Genomic DNA, 15092 nt, shown 5'->3' on the forward strand with positions numbered 1-15092 from the left:
ACGGCCCTCGCCGACCTTCCTGTATATAATCACGTTCAATAAAATGTTTTCTTCCTCTTTCCAGTGCTCAATGTATTGTGACATGCTTCTTTTTGATTCTTCGAAAGACCATTGATCTGGATTAACTTTTGTAGGTAGCCCTCAGTCCATCTCAATGCAACATGGATAGCCAATTAAGACTATGAGGCGAATCTCATCGAGTTCCCAAGTCAGGCCAGCGCCTGTGGCGTGAGTACATATGAGCACATTACCAAGTATGGCGTCAGTACGACGGGATTAACAACGCTGATACAGTGCAGGCCGAGCCCATGAACACTACTAGTAGTCCACGGTCTACAGTATGATATCTTAATGCTCCAGGTGCTACAATATGAATTGGGTATCTCTCAGTCGGTTTATCTTGTGATTCCGTGTCCTGCAGGAGCTCCGGAAGCTCGAGCCCTACATTGGAACACCCTAATTCCGCTTTACCACCGGTATCACCGTCACATTACGGCCTCAATTATTCCCAAACAGGAAGGGACGGCCCTGGGGAGCTCCTTCCTGTGTGTTCTCTCGGCGTTATCGCTCTCTTCGCGCTCCGAGATCACGCAGTGGCAAGGGCTGAGGACGGCTATTTAAGCCTGCTCTTTCCCCCTTCCGGCGCTGCCCACTTCTTTCCTCCTACACCTCCCTGCTGCCACTCTGTTACCCTTTTACTATGTACCACCCCACTTCAACTCAGCCTGCCCTTTCATGAACTGCCCCTTGTTTGTATGGTCCGCCTTGGCTTTTATGAGTGCATGTCATCGTTCTTGCTGCTGTTAACACATCACTGTTTCTGTACTGCCTTCACTTCGCCTTCCTGTCGTTGTCTTTTTGGTCACATGTCTTTGACTGCACTGGGTTCCCACTGACTTTGGCAACTATTTGTCTCTTCTATTATCATGTCACCCTCGTGGTCTGTTGTTCCTGTCTTGTCTGTTGTTCCTGCCTTGCCTGTTGCTACCTACCATGTCTCTTTAACGTGACTAATAGGTCGCCCTCCGAGCGAGCATTATGCCTTGGCATCGTGAGTTAGCCCAGTGACGCGACCGTGCAAGTAAGTACTTCCCCGTGGTCATTGGTATTCGAGTCAAGTTCTAATCAGTTTGACAGGCTGGCTAAAAACAATTAACTCACACCGCGGGCCAGCTCCCATTGGGACATGCTCATGTGGGTACAACTTCTCTAGACCAAGCTGGCTACTAACTTCAATGTCCAGGGATGTGGATAACCCAACACATCCTTGCTCACCCCCCTCCAAGCATCTATGCCCGTCACCGTGAGTAGGCCCAGTGACGCGACCGTGCAAGTAAGTACTTCCCCGTGGTCATTGGCATTCGAGTCAAGTACTGATCAGTTTGACAGGCTGGCTAAAAACAATTAACTCACACCGAGGGCCAGCTCCCATTGGGACATGCTTACGTGAGTGTCTCTTGTTCAAGAGTGGCTTGACTGGATACTAACTTCGTCAATGTGCAGGGACGAGGATAACCCAACTCGTCCAAACACATCAAACACATCCATCATGTCAATGCTGGGTTCCGGAAGCCTCTGGTTTCATGGTCGCTGGCTACGAATGAGAGACTCACGGGGAGGCATGTGCTGAGTGGTGGGCACGGTCTTGACAATTCATTTCACGATCCGAGGGGACGCTTAGGGTGGTAGGAGATATTCCTGTACTTGAGTTTGTATCCTGGTCAAGGTTTTTGCCCATTGGGTTTTCCCTTGGCTGTCACCTAAATGGGAGGAACTGGTTATGTACTTTTCATGTGTGGTGGCTACAATTTACAAGAGCGTGGTGGTGGTGGTTGTTGTTGTTGTACTGTCATCTGAATGGGGGACTATTTATGTACTTTTTGTGGGGTGTCATCTACAAACTGAGAGAGGTTGGATAGTAGGGGTTCGCTTGTATGTATATCAGATCCTGACAATCAACGTTATGAATGTTGTCCTTGCATAGCATAATCATTGGTACTTGCATGTGGTACACGCAATGCGTAAGTGTAGTTAACTAACTATACATGGAGTATGAATAAGCTCATTTCGTAATTGCTGGAAACGCCAAAGATAAGCTCGGAATAGACTTTGGAGGCGCCAATGGTTTAAGCCAACGACACGTACACCGCTCCACTCAGAATTAAACTACACCAAGCCCTAATGCCGCTAACGGAAGGAAAAGGGGAAGTGGAATGCCTCCCTTTTATTTTTTTTTTCTAGCTTCTCTATTTCTTGATCTATTTCTATTCCAAAAGCGCCAAGAGACACTGATCAACACGGGGAGAACAGGTCAAGTCAGCAAATGACACAAACGACCCGGGTGAAACAATAGAGCAGGACCCAAACGCCGATCATCAGTTAAGAACTCTGGAAAGATTCCCGAGTCAACCAAGTAGACGAACCCAACAAAACGATGGCGTATGTGCCCTTTTCAACGCCAATGATGCTGCAGGCTCAACCAAAACAAACAGAACAGAAAAATGCTTTTGACAGATGACGAAACAAAGTGTCCACATTTATCTATGTGGGGGAAACTTGGCGGGGGGTTGAAGTACTAATGCAAGGGGGCTGTGGAGAAAAAAACGTAAGAAGAGACGAATTAAAGAATGATAAACAACAGAAAGGAAGTAGGTATAGGAAATTGTCAAACGAGTTGGTCCGATAATGGGGCAATAAACGCAAACAAGGAAGAAAAGTTGCAAGTGAGAGTGGAAAGGCGAAGTAGATAGGTAGAACAAATCAATTTGTGATCTATTCAGAAACATCCTCATCCTTGCCTGGGTACATGATATCCTGGCGGATAACGGCTCGGACATGGCAGACTAAGACGAAGATGAACATGCAGATGATGCCGATGGACATTGCGGTCGCGACGCCGCTGATACCCTTGCTACCTAGCCACTCGCCCATAGTGATTGTAGCAAGTGTGAAACCGGTGTTGGGGAAGACCATAGCCCACCAGTTCAGGTGGAAGGAGGTGGGCGGCTCGCGAATGACTGCAATAACGGCGATGCAGAAGAACCATAGACTCAAGGCCCAGAGGAAGGCGGCGGCAGATATTGCGAGGAGAGTCATTATGCGCGCGTCTTGGATTGCGGTTTCATCATGGAGGAGGTCTAGCTCTTCTGGAAGACTGGAGGTCATGCCGACGAGGGCCAGGGCTGTGAAAGCCGGTGGTCCAACGCAGATGAACATTCCGGGTCTGTGTTCGCGATTAGGAAGGCCGGATTGCATCAATCGCCCGATGTAGTGGGAGTACATTATAAAGGCGACAGAGAAACCGAGACCTTGGAAGGTAATACCGGCGCAGACCATAGGAATCGAGGAACGGATGGGTTGCTGCTCTGCGATGACGGAGGCGATAGTACCGCTAAGCATGATCGGGAAGATGGGGAGGATCCACGATGGCATCATGGTTTGGAGGTGGTAGGAGTGGGTTGCGAAGACAAAGTAGTATTGAACGACTGCGAGCGTGAGTGTGCAGGCGCAGTAGATCCAGAAGAGGGCCTCGAGTGCGAGCTGGAAAGATTCCTGTGCATCTTCGCCGAAGAACTTGTAGAGGCCGGAGATGATAGTCGCGACGGAAAGCCAGAAGGTCGGGAAGAAGAGGCCCTCTCTGTCGTGACGGAGGGAGTCGAGCAACCCTCCATGGAGCATAAAGCGAAGTGACATAAGAGAGCAAACGAAAGCAAAGAAGACAAGGTCGATGATGTATACAGCCAAACCGATGTTCTGGAGCCCTTCGAACTGGAAGGGTTGGTTGGAAATGAGAAGCGCCAGCCCTCCAGTGCTCATGGTTAAAGTGTACCACGCCCAAGTAAAATGGCGCAGGCGCTCGCGGAGGCTCACTTGGACAGGCTTCTTCATCTCGACATCAATTGTGGTCGTCTCAGACCGGGGAGTCGGCGGGCAGAGAGTGCTCTGAGGGCTGTTCTCAAACATTATGACTGGGGATGAGAGAAACTATGCAGCATTGACGAGGTAAATCCAAACGAGAGGCAAGCAGTCTAAGACAAATAATAAGGCTAAAGATAAGAGTAATTGAGATCTATGAAGAGAAAAGGCAATGTTATTTATAATGTATAACGAGAATGAGAGAAGTGAAGCGAATGACGGGGGTTTATATGAAAGAGAGTTGGGGTTTTGGGTCAGGGCAAGGTAGAAGTAAGTAAAGTCGGCAAGGTCAACGTAGACACAGTGGCACATGGGGGCGCAGGGACAAAACCTGCAGGAATGTTACAAGGAGAGAGCGGTACGCAATCAAGAATAACCCAAAGGGGTAAAAGACACAAATTTTCAAATGGCAGGGTAGAAGACGAACCAACAATGTACATCAGCGCCCAGGGACAAGCACGTCGATCAAACCAAAGAAATCACCAGGGCTACGCCCAGCCCTGAGGGTGTCAGCACTGTGCTTGATCTTCTGAATGCGAAATTCTCATAGGACATCGGGCCTTGGGCCGCCGTATCTTTGCGACTGCTCATCATCGATAGTCGACTCCGTCCAAGACTTTTAGTATCAAAACTACAAGAGCCCAGAGATATGGTAGCAGCTGGCTTGACAATCCTTTGTGTACCAAACACAAGCTGCTCCTAGAATATCTGACGTCAAGCTTGGGGCTCGTTTTGACATTGCACAATATGAGAATAAGGCCCATGTCTTCCAGTATATTGAGAAATGTAGCTTTGCAAAAGCCGGTGGCCAATTCTGATGCCTAGGGGGGGGGGAGTGGAGCTGCGATCTGCGCGGTTGATGCTCAATGAACAAGCTGTGATGCCATTTTGCTAAGTATACCGAGAGCCAAGGTGGACCACTACGCCAAAAGGCGCTTCCAGCCCTTGTTTTTGGGGGTTGGTCGAAGCATGGATGCTACTGTCATCCATGGGCACTTGGCGGGAGGCTGAGACGCAATACGTATCTAGCACCGTCGCAGGCAGAAAATAGTCCACCTAATTAATGCAGAATAATGCAGAATCAAAATCAAAACCGTGGCATTGCATCAATCCCGGTAAAAGTGTGGAGCCGAATTCGACGGACTCGGCCTTCAAGAACTGGGCGAGACGAATCGAAGCCCTCGGCTGGTTCGTTGCGTGCTCTCTCGGTCCGGAGTGCGAGCAGCCATTCGCGAAGAATTGCTGTGGGACTTGAAGGACCCGATGAGGTCTAGATTTAGAAGGTGGATGGAGTTGGAAGCAAAGAAGACTCTGGGCTCTGGAGTGTTGTGGTGTTGCAGGAGTCACATGGCCTGAGGACTTGCTCTCCCGGCTTCAACCTCTCTGTTTCTTCACGGACTCTTCACTCTTCTGGGCTATTCTCCCACTTCCTCCCACTCCCGGCATCGAGGATCATCTCGGACTGCCTGCTATTCATTGGTTGCAAAGTCTCGCGCGGTTACCCTGCATTATTTCATTCTCAGGTCCCAACTGCTGCGCCGGCACTCCTCACTCGAGCCTCTCCAGGCCAATGATATGATATGATGGAGTGGATTCGTTGCGAGTTATTCTCATCTTCAATACAAGTCCGTTCACGAGGGCAGTCAGCCAAAAGCCAAGCATCTAGAAATTAGCTGGGTGGCTGATGTTCTTGGTAAAATGGTGCCTGCCCGCCAAGGATCGTGGCAAGGTGATCGCAGACCCTCAGGGAGTCGGAAATCGGGATCCTGAGTCTATCATCTCTTGGTCTTCCTCAAGTATCGATATCTAAAGGAGCGCGTGGCTTGGCAAGTTGGCACCCTTCGTCCAATCAACTCGGCATCTCGATTGCAAATCAAGAATCAGGGGAAGGTTAGGGCATCATTTCGCTGGGCATCAAAGCTCTGCCGCCTGTACCCATAGCCTTGACGACGGTCTAGGATGGCTCCCAATTTTCAAACGAAAACATTCAGGGTTTGTTCTACCAGGCATACGGAGTATTCCTACCATGATAACATCCCATGTTCTTCATTCACATTAATAAATGACAATGTCAGTGGTTCCATCCCACGTGCAGCAGAGCATGTCACTGTTTGGTGCAGCAAGAACCCAGCATCTCTCGAAGTTTCCACTTTTCCACTTTCAGTTCCCCCGATCAAATAGCGTTGTCGGCAAGGCCCATATGCTCGGCCCCTGGCAAAAACATTAAAGGTGTGCCGGCACGCCCGCCAGCTTGATCCCGTTCGGCACCGTTCCACGCCGTTTCCACTGCACCTCTTCAGCCCACCCGGCTAAGACTAAGACGGAGATCAACAGCACATCATCCACCAGGGGGTCCACCGCCAAGCTTTGTGTCCATGATCCTGGCCCCTTGGCGTGTGGGCACCGAAAATGAAACGGCGATAAGGGAGTTTCAGAACCAACAAGAGATACATATCTGAATAATCTGAATAATAGATCCGACATTCGGATGGAATCGGCTACACCAAACATGTTTCTATTTCGGAAACGCGCGGCGAGCCAGTAGCCCTACTGAAGCCTGATCCTGATCTTGACGATATCTTTGGAATCAACCCCTTCCCCTGGGCAGAATCCAGCATCCGCTTGGCAGAGCGAAAATCACCCGCCCAGTTTCATGCACAGCCGCACCCTTATCAGGAGAGCTTTATGCCAAGCCTTGGCGTTTGCGTACGTGAGTAGTTATTTGTATTATTGTTGTTCTTCCTCCTTTTTATATCACACAGGGATTAAAATTCCACAGAAATGCTGTGGCCTAGCCAACACGTATCATCATATGTGCGTTACTCGATGCAGCTCTTGTTATCTTGTTTTGTCGTCCCTTGTGGACACCGAACGCATCATCCAGAGCCACAATTGGGGCGGTTCTTATCTATATATATCATCTGCCAAGAATGGCTCTACGCCAACCTACTGGCCGAAGAATCCTTGTTTTCGAGTGTTTTATTCGGTCGCCTATATACGTAGTAGTAACCGTGCTGAGTTTGAATACGCCACCCTCCCGAGATGCACATTCTGCCGGTTGACACATAAATCACAACATAATGATTTATGTCAAGGGTTGCCATATTATGATACGTACCTTGGCCTCAACCATAGCTGCGTGCATGTACCTCCACAAGAGTTCAACCAACAGCTCTCGTCCAATTATTCCCATACTTCACGCATTCTTTCCAAGGTCACGATCGCATAGCTTGCTTAGCGACGCAATGCCAAGCCCGATATCACCCTAGCCAAAGCAGGCCTGAATCCGATAAGCCATCCAGAAGAAGTCAAAAGAACGATCTACCGTGCGACAACCGGAGAATATCCTTGCTTTCAGCCTTTCACCCTATTGTAGGGCAACGTTCTTCAGCCAAACACGACACCCCGCCACATTTCGGAGATAAAAGTTAAAAGTTCAGTAATATCAAAGATCGGTGGCTGGTAGCGGGATGACGCGCCTGTGGATTTCCTCACTGATGTGTTGGATCTTGATGTAAAGAATACGGACCATGGTGGTGCCTCCACTGGTAGCCGATTTGATCCCACGCACACACTGTGAAACTGAAATCTTACTGGATGCCGATGTCATACCGAAGTCTCGCACTGGGCGGATGGATAACTTTTCATACCGTGCATTATCTGCTTTACGCTTGGTCACATCTACTTCTGCAGGTAACTCTGGTTGCAAGTTAGCGCTTGGCTGTATAGGCAACCCTTTCGTCCAGCTCCACACTGTGCTGCAGAAACCTTATCCAGGCTATTATTGCAGGAACACTGCAGATAATTTACAGCATGTGACGTTATACACCCCAAATATTGCTTCTGGAGCAGTGAATCATGATCACGGATCAAAAACTGAGGATCTGCGCAATACCACCTTGAGTGGATAGCAGAGTCGATCATCAGCACCCTATTCTCCACCAAGCGGATGATCCGCTATTACAACCCAACCAGAGTAAAATGTCCGCAGGCGAGAAGTCGAGACCGGTCTCGCGCTAGTCCATGGCTGTGAAGATCATGGCGATTCATTCCATCATAATTTATAAACATCTCCTAATTGTGCCAAGATGGAGCCGAGACATTCAAGAAAATGGCCGATTCAACCAGCATTAATTAATGCGCTGCGGATTCGACACAGCTAACAAGGATACAATCATAGTGAAACAAGGACGAAACAGGCAAAAACACAGTCTTGAAAGATGTCAACTGGCGTAGCAACTCCATCACTCCATTCCCGTGCGCTCCGAGATCATTGTCAATCATTCATGAATCATGAGCGTCGTAATATCCTAACAATTCGCATTCTTCATCACAGACGCATTTCCTGCAAGTTACTTGCGACAGCGTGGGGGTGTTGTTATATCATGCGGTATATCAGATCCGAAGCAAGCTCCGGAAGATTATCTAAAAGTGCGCGAAACCCGCGAGCAGACGGCCTTTCTGGTTCCTCTGAGTAAAACGTGGACCCTACGATAGGTTCCGTTGGAGGACAGTACTCTGCAAGGTCGCGCACTTTGCATGCGGCATAGTGCACAACAAGTCTCCGAAGCTCATTGTCCCGGAGCTGAGTGGCTGATGAGGGTGTTATCGGCTCCAGGCGAGTAGTTTTCGTGTAGGTATAGCTGAGGAGATCGACGACCATCCTGGCCTTAGTTGTGGTCAAAACAAGCTGCTCCACGTACTGATTCTCAGGGTCTGGGTCCGGAAACGCCAAATTTAGAAGGTCGTGATGAAGCTTTTGCAAACACAGATGTGCAAGATCCGGGATCAAGTAGCGTGTAGCGAAAACATACAATTTAGCATGGAAGATCAGGTAGGGCAATACCACACCGGGAAGCGGGTTTGAAGCCCTTGTTGCATGGTGGGAGGGTCGAGGTCCAGTGTCGTCAATCACTGTGAATTCGTCCCACAAGGTTGTTGTTCCTGTCTCGTGGCGAGGAGAGAACTGCTGATTGGCAAAAGACGTGTCTATGACCGGCTGCACTCGGCGCGCACTCGGGTCCTTGTCTTGCCGATTCTGAACTTCGTCATATCCACTTTCCTTCACGCCGTTGCCGATGGTTGGCTCGGGATGTCCCATTGGCTGTATGGTGGATTTGGGCTGGGCTGCGGCTTCCTCGGTCGAGGCGTGGGGGTTCTCGGTGGGTTCTGCAAAGGGCAGTTGTGCCGCCTGTGCAGGTTCAACTCTTGCAGCACCGGGGGGTGTGCACGGGGGCGTGAGTTTAAGCGAAGGGTCTTGAATGAACCCTTGTTGTTCATCACTCTTTCCCCTGCGACGTCTTCTCCCGCGGGAGGGGGAGGGGTCGGCAGAAGAAGCGGGAGATTGATCAGACTCTCGAGGCGTAGCAGCTGGGTCCTGGGGCAGGTACTCAGTGTGAGTTGAGAGAGGCCATGCTTCTCCTTCTCTTCTGCCAGGCTGCTGGCTTGGGGCTCCAGCCTCTTCTTCGTGTTCACGATCACCCTCGTGTTCATTGTCACTGCGGTCTACCACATATGGCTCGTTCAATAACTCTGCGGGCTGTTGCGGTGGTCCTGTTAGACCAGCTGCTGGGGTCGAGTTGCCAGTGTCTTCCGGAATCATTCCATTGAAGGGATTGTTAATCGAGTCCTGCTCTTTATTATCCTCCCGGCATCCCGGCGGTGGCACGACATAGTCTCCCGTATACGCATACTCGCAAAATGCGACGAATGTCTCCACATCCTCATCTTCCAGGATGGCGATCTGGTGCTTGGACTCCCGTGTTTGACCACTGTTCATAAGGTGGTCGAGGGGCCCGGAAACATGGCTGGCGAGACCCGACTGGATGGTGAGCTTTGTATGGCTCGGGCCGACCAGAAAGGTAAAAGGTACTGAGTTTATGATGCTGCAGGTCGTCAGTGGCTTGTCGGGGAGGAAAAAAGAAAAGAAAAAAGCAAGGTACGCCGTGAGAGCTTAAGCAAACAACCAGGCAAAGTGCATCATTTATAACGCCAACTTTTCGCCCTCTCTATTCCATTGCAACTCACCTCCTGAAATCACGTTTAGGCTCCATTGAATGACGAATGCTCACGATTATCACTCACTAAGGCGAGGAAAAGAAAGAAAGATAAGTTGAAATCAAATGCGACTTCAGACAGGATGTCCCCGTCACTTTCGCTCTCCTTGAGACCACTACGTCGTATTAATATAAGTCGCAGGCAGATTCCACCCCTCCTATGACAGCCACCCTTTGTCCTGGCGCCATTCCCTCTCCACCAAGTCACCAGGAAAAATCGGCACATGAAAAGGGGGAGATCAAGCGCGGAAGCCGATCCGAATTGGTTCTGGTAGTCTGCTACGTGTGCAGCGATGATGGGGCTCGACGGATTGACCGCCAGCTCTCTTGCACGCGATGCAGCCACATAAAAAGCTGATTTGAGATTCGCACTGACGCAAAATGATCAGAGCTTATCGCGTGATTACAAAACTCCCTTGAACTATCTTAAACTATCTTCCTCGAATAGACATCGTGCAGAAGCAGAAGGCGATACGAAGCCGATGTTCAAAATATTCGTCCGTAGTGGTGAAGACAGCACAGCAAGAGCACGACCGCCTTATCCCACATCAGTTACAGCATATGGAGCCGACATATTTTCTCTGACCCCATGAGCGGTGATTCGAGAAGCTAATTCGGTGAAACCGCAAGCCCGTGGCCATCCATCCGCCTTGTTGGCACTATCAGGGCAATTCCAAGCTTTCTCTTTGAAGATTGTGGCCCAATCGATCGGTCAGACCCTATGAAGACCCAACGATTGCTGGCGGAGTGAACCACCCCAATAATTATACCGGCGATGTAGCGGTCAATCTGTGCCGACTGGGTTAGCGGCAGGTGTGGTTCCTGTCTGCATGATAAATTATGGGTTCCTTTGGTTCCTTGGGTACAGTGCGTGTCGGGGAGGTAAGTCAACCTCATATGCTTGGGACGTCCACATGCTCTGTGCATATGGTCAATGCATTCTAGTTCCACCAGCGCTTCTGCTCTGCATCCGTGCCGCCGTCAATGATGTTTTATGATATCATTTGCAGCCCATCCTTGGCTGCAGTACTTTTAGGTTGGGCCTACCTGCAATTTTCATGGCCGAGCGAGATCATGTTCAAATCCATATAAGTAATACCCCTGCGTCTCTATATCGGATAAATTTAGTTCAATTCAATTATCAGCTCGCTATCTATGCTCTTGAGCTACCTCTTAATCTTCAAATCAACTGCAATATTGCCGTGGTGGCCGGATATGGTGTAAATATATATAGTGTACAGCATCTAAAAGCTTTCATCTATAGACTTTTATACTATATAATCACCTTCGAGATGTGAAATACGATAATGTCGACATTGACAAGGATAGTTCTTCACCTTCCATATCAATGTGGAAGGGGCAAGGTCTATATTCATCGCCTGTATAGTAAACGAAGTCTTCACTACAAGGTTACACAAGGAAACCCCCTTGTTCCTAAAGTGAGAATAGAATGGTATAAACAGGCCTTACATAGCTGTGTTTAATAAGAATCCATACACTCATTTTATTGACTTTGTAGAGAGATGTCCACAGATAATACATTATATGCAAGATTCTCTAGTCTAAAACGAACACAGAGTATACTCTAATATAGAAACAACAATCATATCATACAGCGCTTCTTCGCCACATCTAACCATTCAAGTAAACCAACTTGCCGAACAATAGGGGTAATCAATGAATCAGCCTAATCCCGCCCATCCCAGGCTCCCACTCCTTCAACCCCTCCGCAACACTAACCCAAAACTTCAACCTAACACACTCCCCCGTCGCCGCCTCAACATTGCCCTCGTCGAACGCCTTCCCCAACGCCTCCACACACCCTCTCAACCGCGCATCATTCTCCTTCTTCATCTCGGCGATCTGCGCCTCCGCCTCGGGACCCTCGCCCACCTCCTCAATCGTCTCTTGAACATCCATCACCTCCATCAACAGCTCCGGATCAAGCGGGTGCGACCCCGCCCCGTCCTCCGCCGTGACATCGATCCCATGGAATTGCCGCAGGATGTACTGCGCGCGGAGAAGCGGGTCCGCGAGCGTGCGGTAGGCTTCGTTGATCGTTGCGGAGAGCGACTCGGCGGTTTGCTTTGTTGGGCCCGTGGGGTACTTGTCCGGGTGGATTGTGTTTTGGAGTTGTAGGAACTCGCGCCGGAGGAGCGCGACGTCGACTGCGAAGGGCGATGAGGGCGGCGGGCCGGTTGGAAGGGTTTGCGGGAAGATCGTGTAGTAGGTTGTTGTGTTCGGGGCGTTGGGGATTGCTGAGGAGTCCTCGGAGTTTGGGCTCTGGTTGAGCTTGCGGATGGTGGTTGTGAAGGGGCGGTGTTGCAGTGGTGAACGAGCTCGTGTAGCTGCGGCGTTTGAGAGTTGACGCTGGCAGAGGATGCAGGAACCGCTGAGTGTCTTGCGGTTTGCCGAGAGGAATGAGCGTGGTGTTGATCGGGATGACGCTGCGAGCCGTTGGAGGACTCTTTGAGAACGGAGAGATGCTGCCATTTTTGCTGCGTTCGTTGAAAAAGTGACGGCGAGGCGTGCAACTGAGCTCGATGGTTCACCTATTTATCGAGGCAAACCGGAGATCGAATCGCGGAGAAGTTTCGGATGGCAACCGGAGATACAGGAAGCAAAAAGCCGAACGGGGCGCTCGAACCCCCAGCCTTGAGATTAAGTGTCTCACGCTCACGCTCTACCAATTGAGCTAGCCCGATTCTGATTGGCTGGCAGGGATTGGGTGGTGGACTGTCAGCTTTTGGATTTGATTCGAAATGAGGAAATTGCTTGGAAAGTTCGAAAGATTCGCAGCATATACGGAGTACGTAGTGGAATTGGCTTTGGAGGAACAACGTGGTGGTTAGTCAGCATATACAGCTTTTGCCAATGACGTCACTTCTATACGCTGTTTGGATGTTGATATAGTTGAGGCCCTACTATCTAGACATTATAAAACATACTGCAGCGCTACTGATCGTCTCTACAATGGATTCATAGTACGCTGGTAACTGGGTGTCTTTCTTATCAATTATGTGGTTATTGCTTATAGCTTACTCAATCCCCCATAGCTTCACCGTGCGGTCATGCCCACAGCTTGCGATCCACTGCGCATTGTTGCTGATATCAGTGCTGAGAACATTGCCCGAGTGCCCGCTCAGCGTCTTTATGAGAGACCAGTCATCTGCACTGAAGATATTCACGTTCTTGTCAAACCCACTGCTCACAAAGAACGTCCCTGATTTCTTCGGCTGTATGGGAGCCGTGGCCCCATCAACTTCCATTCGCGCAGCTTGTCCTTCAGTAGATGGCAAGAAGGACGCAGTCTCTGACTCGGTTCCTTTGTACCATCGGACATCAGACACCACACTCTTGTGTGCTCCAATTCCACCGGTATTTTTCACTTGGCGCAGGTCCCAGCACTTGACCCAGCCATCCCCAGACCCAGAAAGTACACGGTATCCGTCCACTCCCCAGTCTAGACCAAAGATTTCCCTAATATGTCCCTCCAAGATCATAACTGTACGGCCTGTTCGGAGATCCCAGATGCGTCCAATACTATCCAGACCTCCACTTGCTAGTAGGGACCCGTCATTGTTAAACGCAACGGTGTAAACTTCTCGCGAATGACCTTCCTGGAGTTGTAGCTCCGCCGTCGTCTCAACATCCCATAACCGCCATGTTGTGTCGAAAGATGCTGATGCGAGGTATTTACCGGATGGGTGAAACTCGGTCCGGCAGACTCGGCCAGAATGGCCTCCGAGTGTAGCGAGTGGTTGATCCTTGTCAAGAGACCATAAACAAACATTGCCTTCTCCTCCTCCCGACACGAGGTTGACACTTGATTCAGACACGTTCGATTCTGGAAGTGTGGCCCCTGGAAACCATGACAGACCACCAACTCGATCAGTGTGACCCTTGACAGAAAACTTCTCTTCTAGATTCGGCACAGACAGTAGGCGAATACCACCACCCCAGTTACCAGTCGCAATCGTCTGCCCGTCCGGCGCAAACCGACAAATGCTGACCGGGCGATCACCCGCAATCTGTGATCCGTAAAGATCGAAGTTATGTAGCTTCTCTTTGATAGCCTTCCGGTGTTTAATATGCGTCCGTAGCGGTATTGTCGATTCTTCTCGTTGCCGGGCGACACGCGCTTTGGCGCGGGGTAGTGAGAACCGTGCTATGTCTTTTCGTGCCTTCAACAGCTCGTCTGTGCCCTCTGTATAGAATTCCTCTTGTTGTTCTCCCTCGTCCTCCTCTCCGAATGCCTCTTCCATCTCGACATCCTCCTCCGCCGCTGCCGCTTCTTGTTTCTCCGCAATGTCGGTCAAAAGTTCCCTCAGTCGATCTCTCCGGTCCGCTGGTCCTTCTCCGAATAGTGTGATGGGTTCTCCAAGCTCTCGCAGCCGTGCGCGTACCCGTGTGTCGTCAGTCGGGACTGCCATAGCAGCGGCTCTTCGTTTACGCTCGAACTGGGAGATGATGGCCGAGGCCTTCTCTGCCGGAATACCGGCGGTAGATGGGGGTATCACATAGTCGCGGTCAAGAGCTGAAGAGACAATTTCGGTTAGCGATGCGATCGTGAAAGAGTGGGAGCAGGGGTGTTAAAAACGTACGCAGATCAGCTAGGTTAATGCCCGTATCCATCTCCTAATCAGTAAATCCATGAAGTCAGTCGGAGTCGCGTCACCTTCGACCATAAGAAATTGTAAACCAAAGCTGATCAGGATTAAGCGATCCAGGCAGCAGGTACTGGAGGGTCGTTCAAAGACGCATAGGGAGCTCTTACCTGCGCCTCTTCGACGTACGCCTGTCTCGACGGGTGCATCATGGTGGGCGATAGAAAGGGTCCTCAGGATCCCCGGGAGTTTAAACGACAAACAGTCAATAAGGAAATAGGTATTCGCTATAAGCCTCGTAAAGTTTTCGGTGGCGTGAAGGTGAAGAGCTGTGTGATGCAGTTCTTTGAGGTTGAGTTGATGAGATCGGAAAAAAAGGCAGAAAGTCGAAAAGCGGAAACCAAAAGATCAAACAGACTCAACGAACAGCGTCTCAACTCCAACAGCCGATTATCACCTACTTCATCCAGCATGGAAAAGAGAATCTAGCGGCGCTTCTTCACCAAGTCGCTCG

General features: G+C 50.0%; 4 protein-coding genes and 1 non-coding gene across 5 annotated transcripts; all 5 read right to left on the reverse strand.

Moving 5' to 3' along the window:
* Positions 1 to 2772: 2772 nt before the first annotated feature.
* APUU_21751A (tellurite-resistance/dicarboxylate transporter family protein) lies at positions 2773 to 3963 on the reverse strand (the record flags this gene model as incomplete). The annotated part of the gene is made up of 1 exon (XM_041700538.1): positions 2773 to 3963. The coding sequence occupies one exon, from the start codon at positions 3961 to 3963 to the stop codon at positions 2773 to 2775; it is 1191 nt and encodes a 396-aa protein (XP_041553513.1).
* A 4330-nt stretch (positions 3964 to 8293) lies between these two features.
* On the reverse strand, positions 8294 to 9968 carry APUU_21752A (uncharacterized protein; the record flags this gene model as incomplete). Its single annotated transcript, XM_041700539.1, has 2 exons — positions 8294 to 9800; positions 9943 to 9968. The coding sequence occupies 2 exons, from the start codon at positions 9966 to 9968 to the stop codon at positions 8294 to 8296; spliced, it is 1533 nt and encodes a 510-aa protein (XP_041553514.1).
* Positions 9969 to 11645: 1677 nt separating this feature from the next.
* Positions 11646 to 12464, reverse strand: APUU_21753A (J-type chaperone JAC1; the record flags this gene model as incomplete). Its single annotated transcript, XM_041700540.1, has 1 exon — positions 11646 to 12464. One exon carries the CDS (start codon positions 12462 to 12464, stop codon positions 11646 to 11648), a length of 819 nt encoding a protein of 272 aa, XP_041553515.1.
* A 133-nt stretch (positions 12465 to 12597) lies between these two features.
* Positions 12598 to 12676, reverse strand: APUU_t20016A. The gene has a single exon. It is a non-coding gene; the product is annotated as a tRNA-Lys (tRNA).
* Positions 12677 to 13009: 333 nt separating this feature from the next.
* On the reverse strand, positions 13010 to 14790 carry APUU_21754A (putative pre-mRNA splicing factor; the record flags this gene model as incomplete). Its single annotated transcript, XM_041700542.1, has 3 exons — positions 13010 to 14508; positions 14576 to 14609; positions 14749 to 14790. 3 exons carry the CDS (start codon positions 14788 to 14790, stop codon positions 13010 to 13012), a joined length of 1575 nt encoding a protein of 524 aa, XP_041553516.1.
* Between the last annotated feature and the right edge of the window lie 302 nt (positions 14791 to 15092).

Source organism: Aspergillus puulaauensis, chromosome 2, assembly GCF_016861865.1.
Source record: "Aspergillus puulaauensis MK2 DNA, chromosome 2, nearly complete sequence".
Lineage (NCBI taxonomy): Eukaryota > Fungi > Ascomycota > Eurotiomycetes > Eurotiales > Aspergillaceae > Aspergillus > Aspergillus puulaauensis.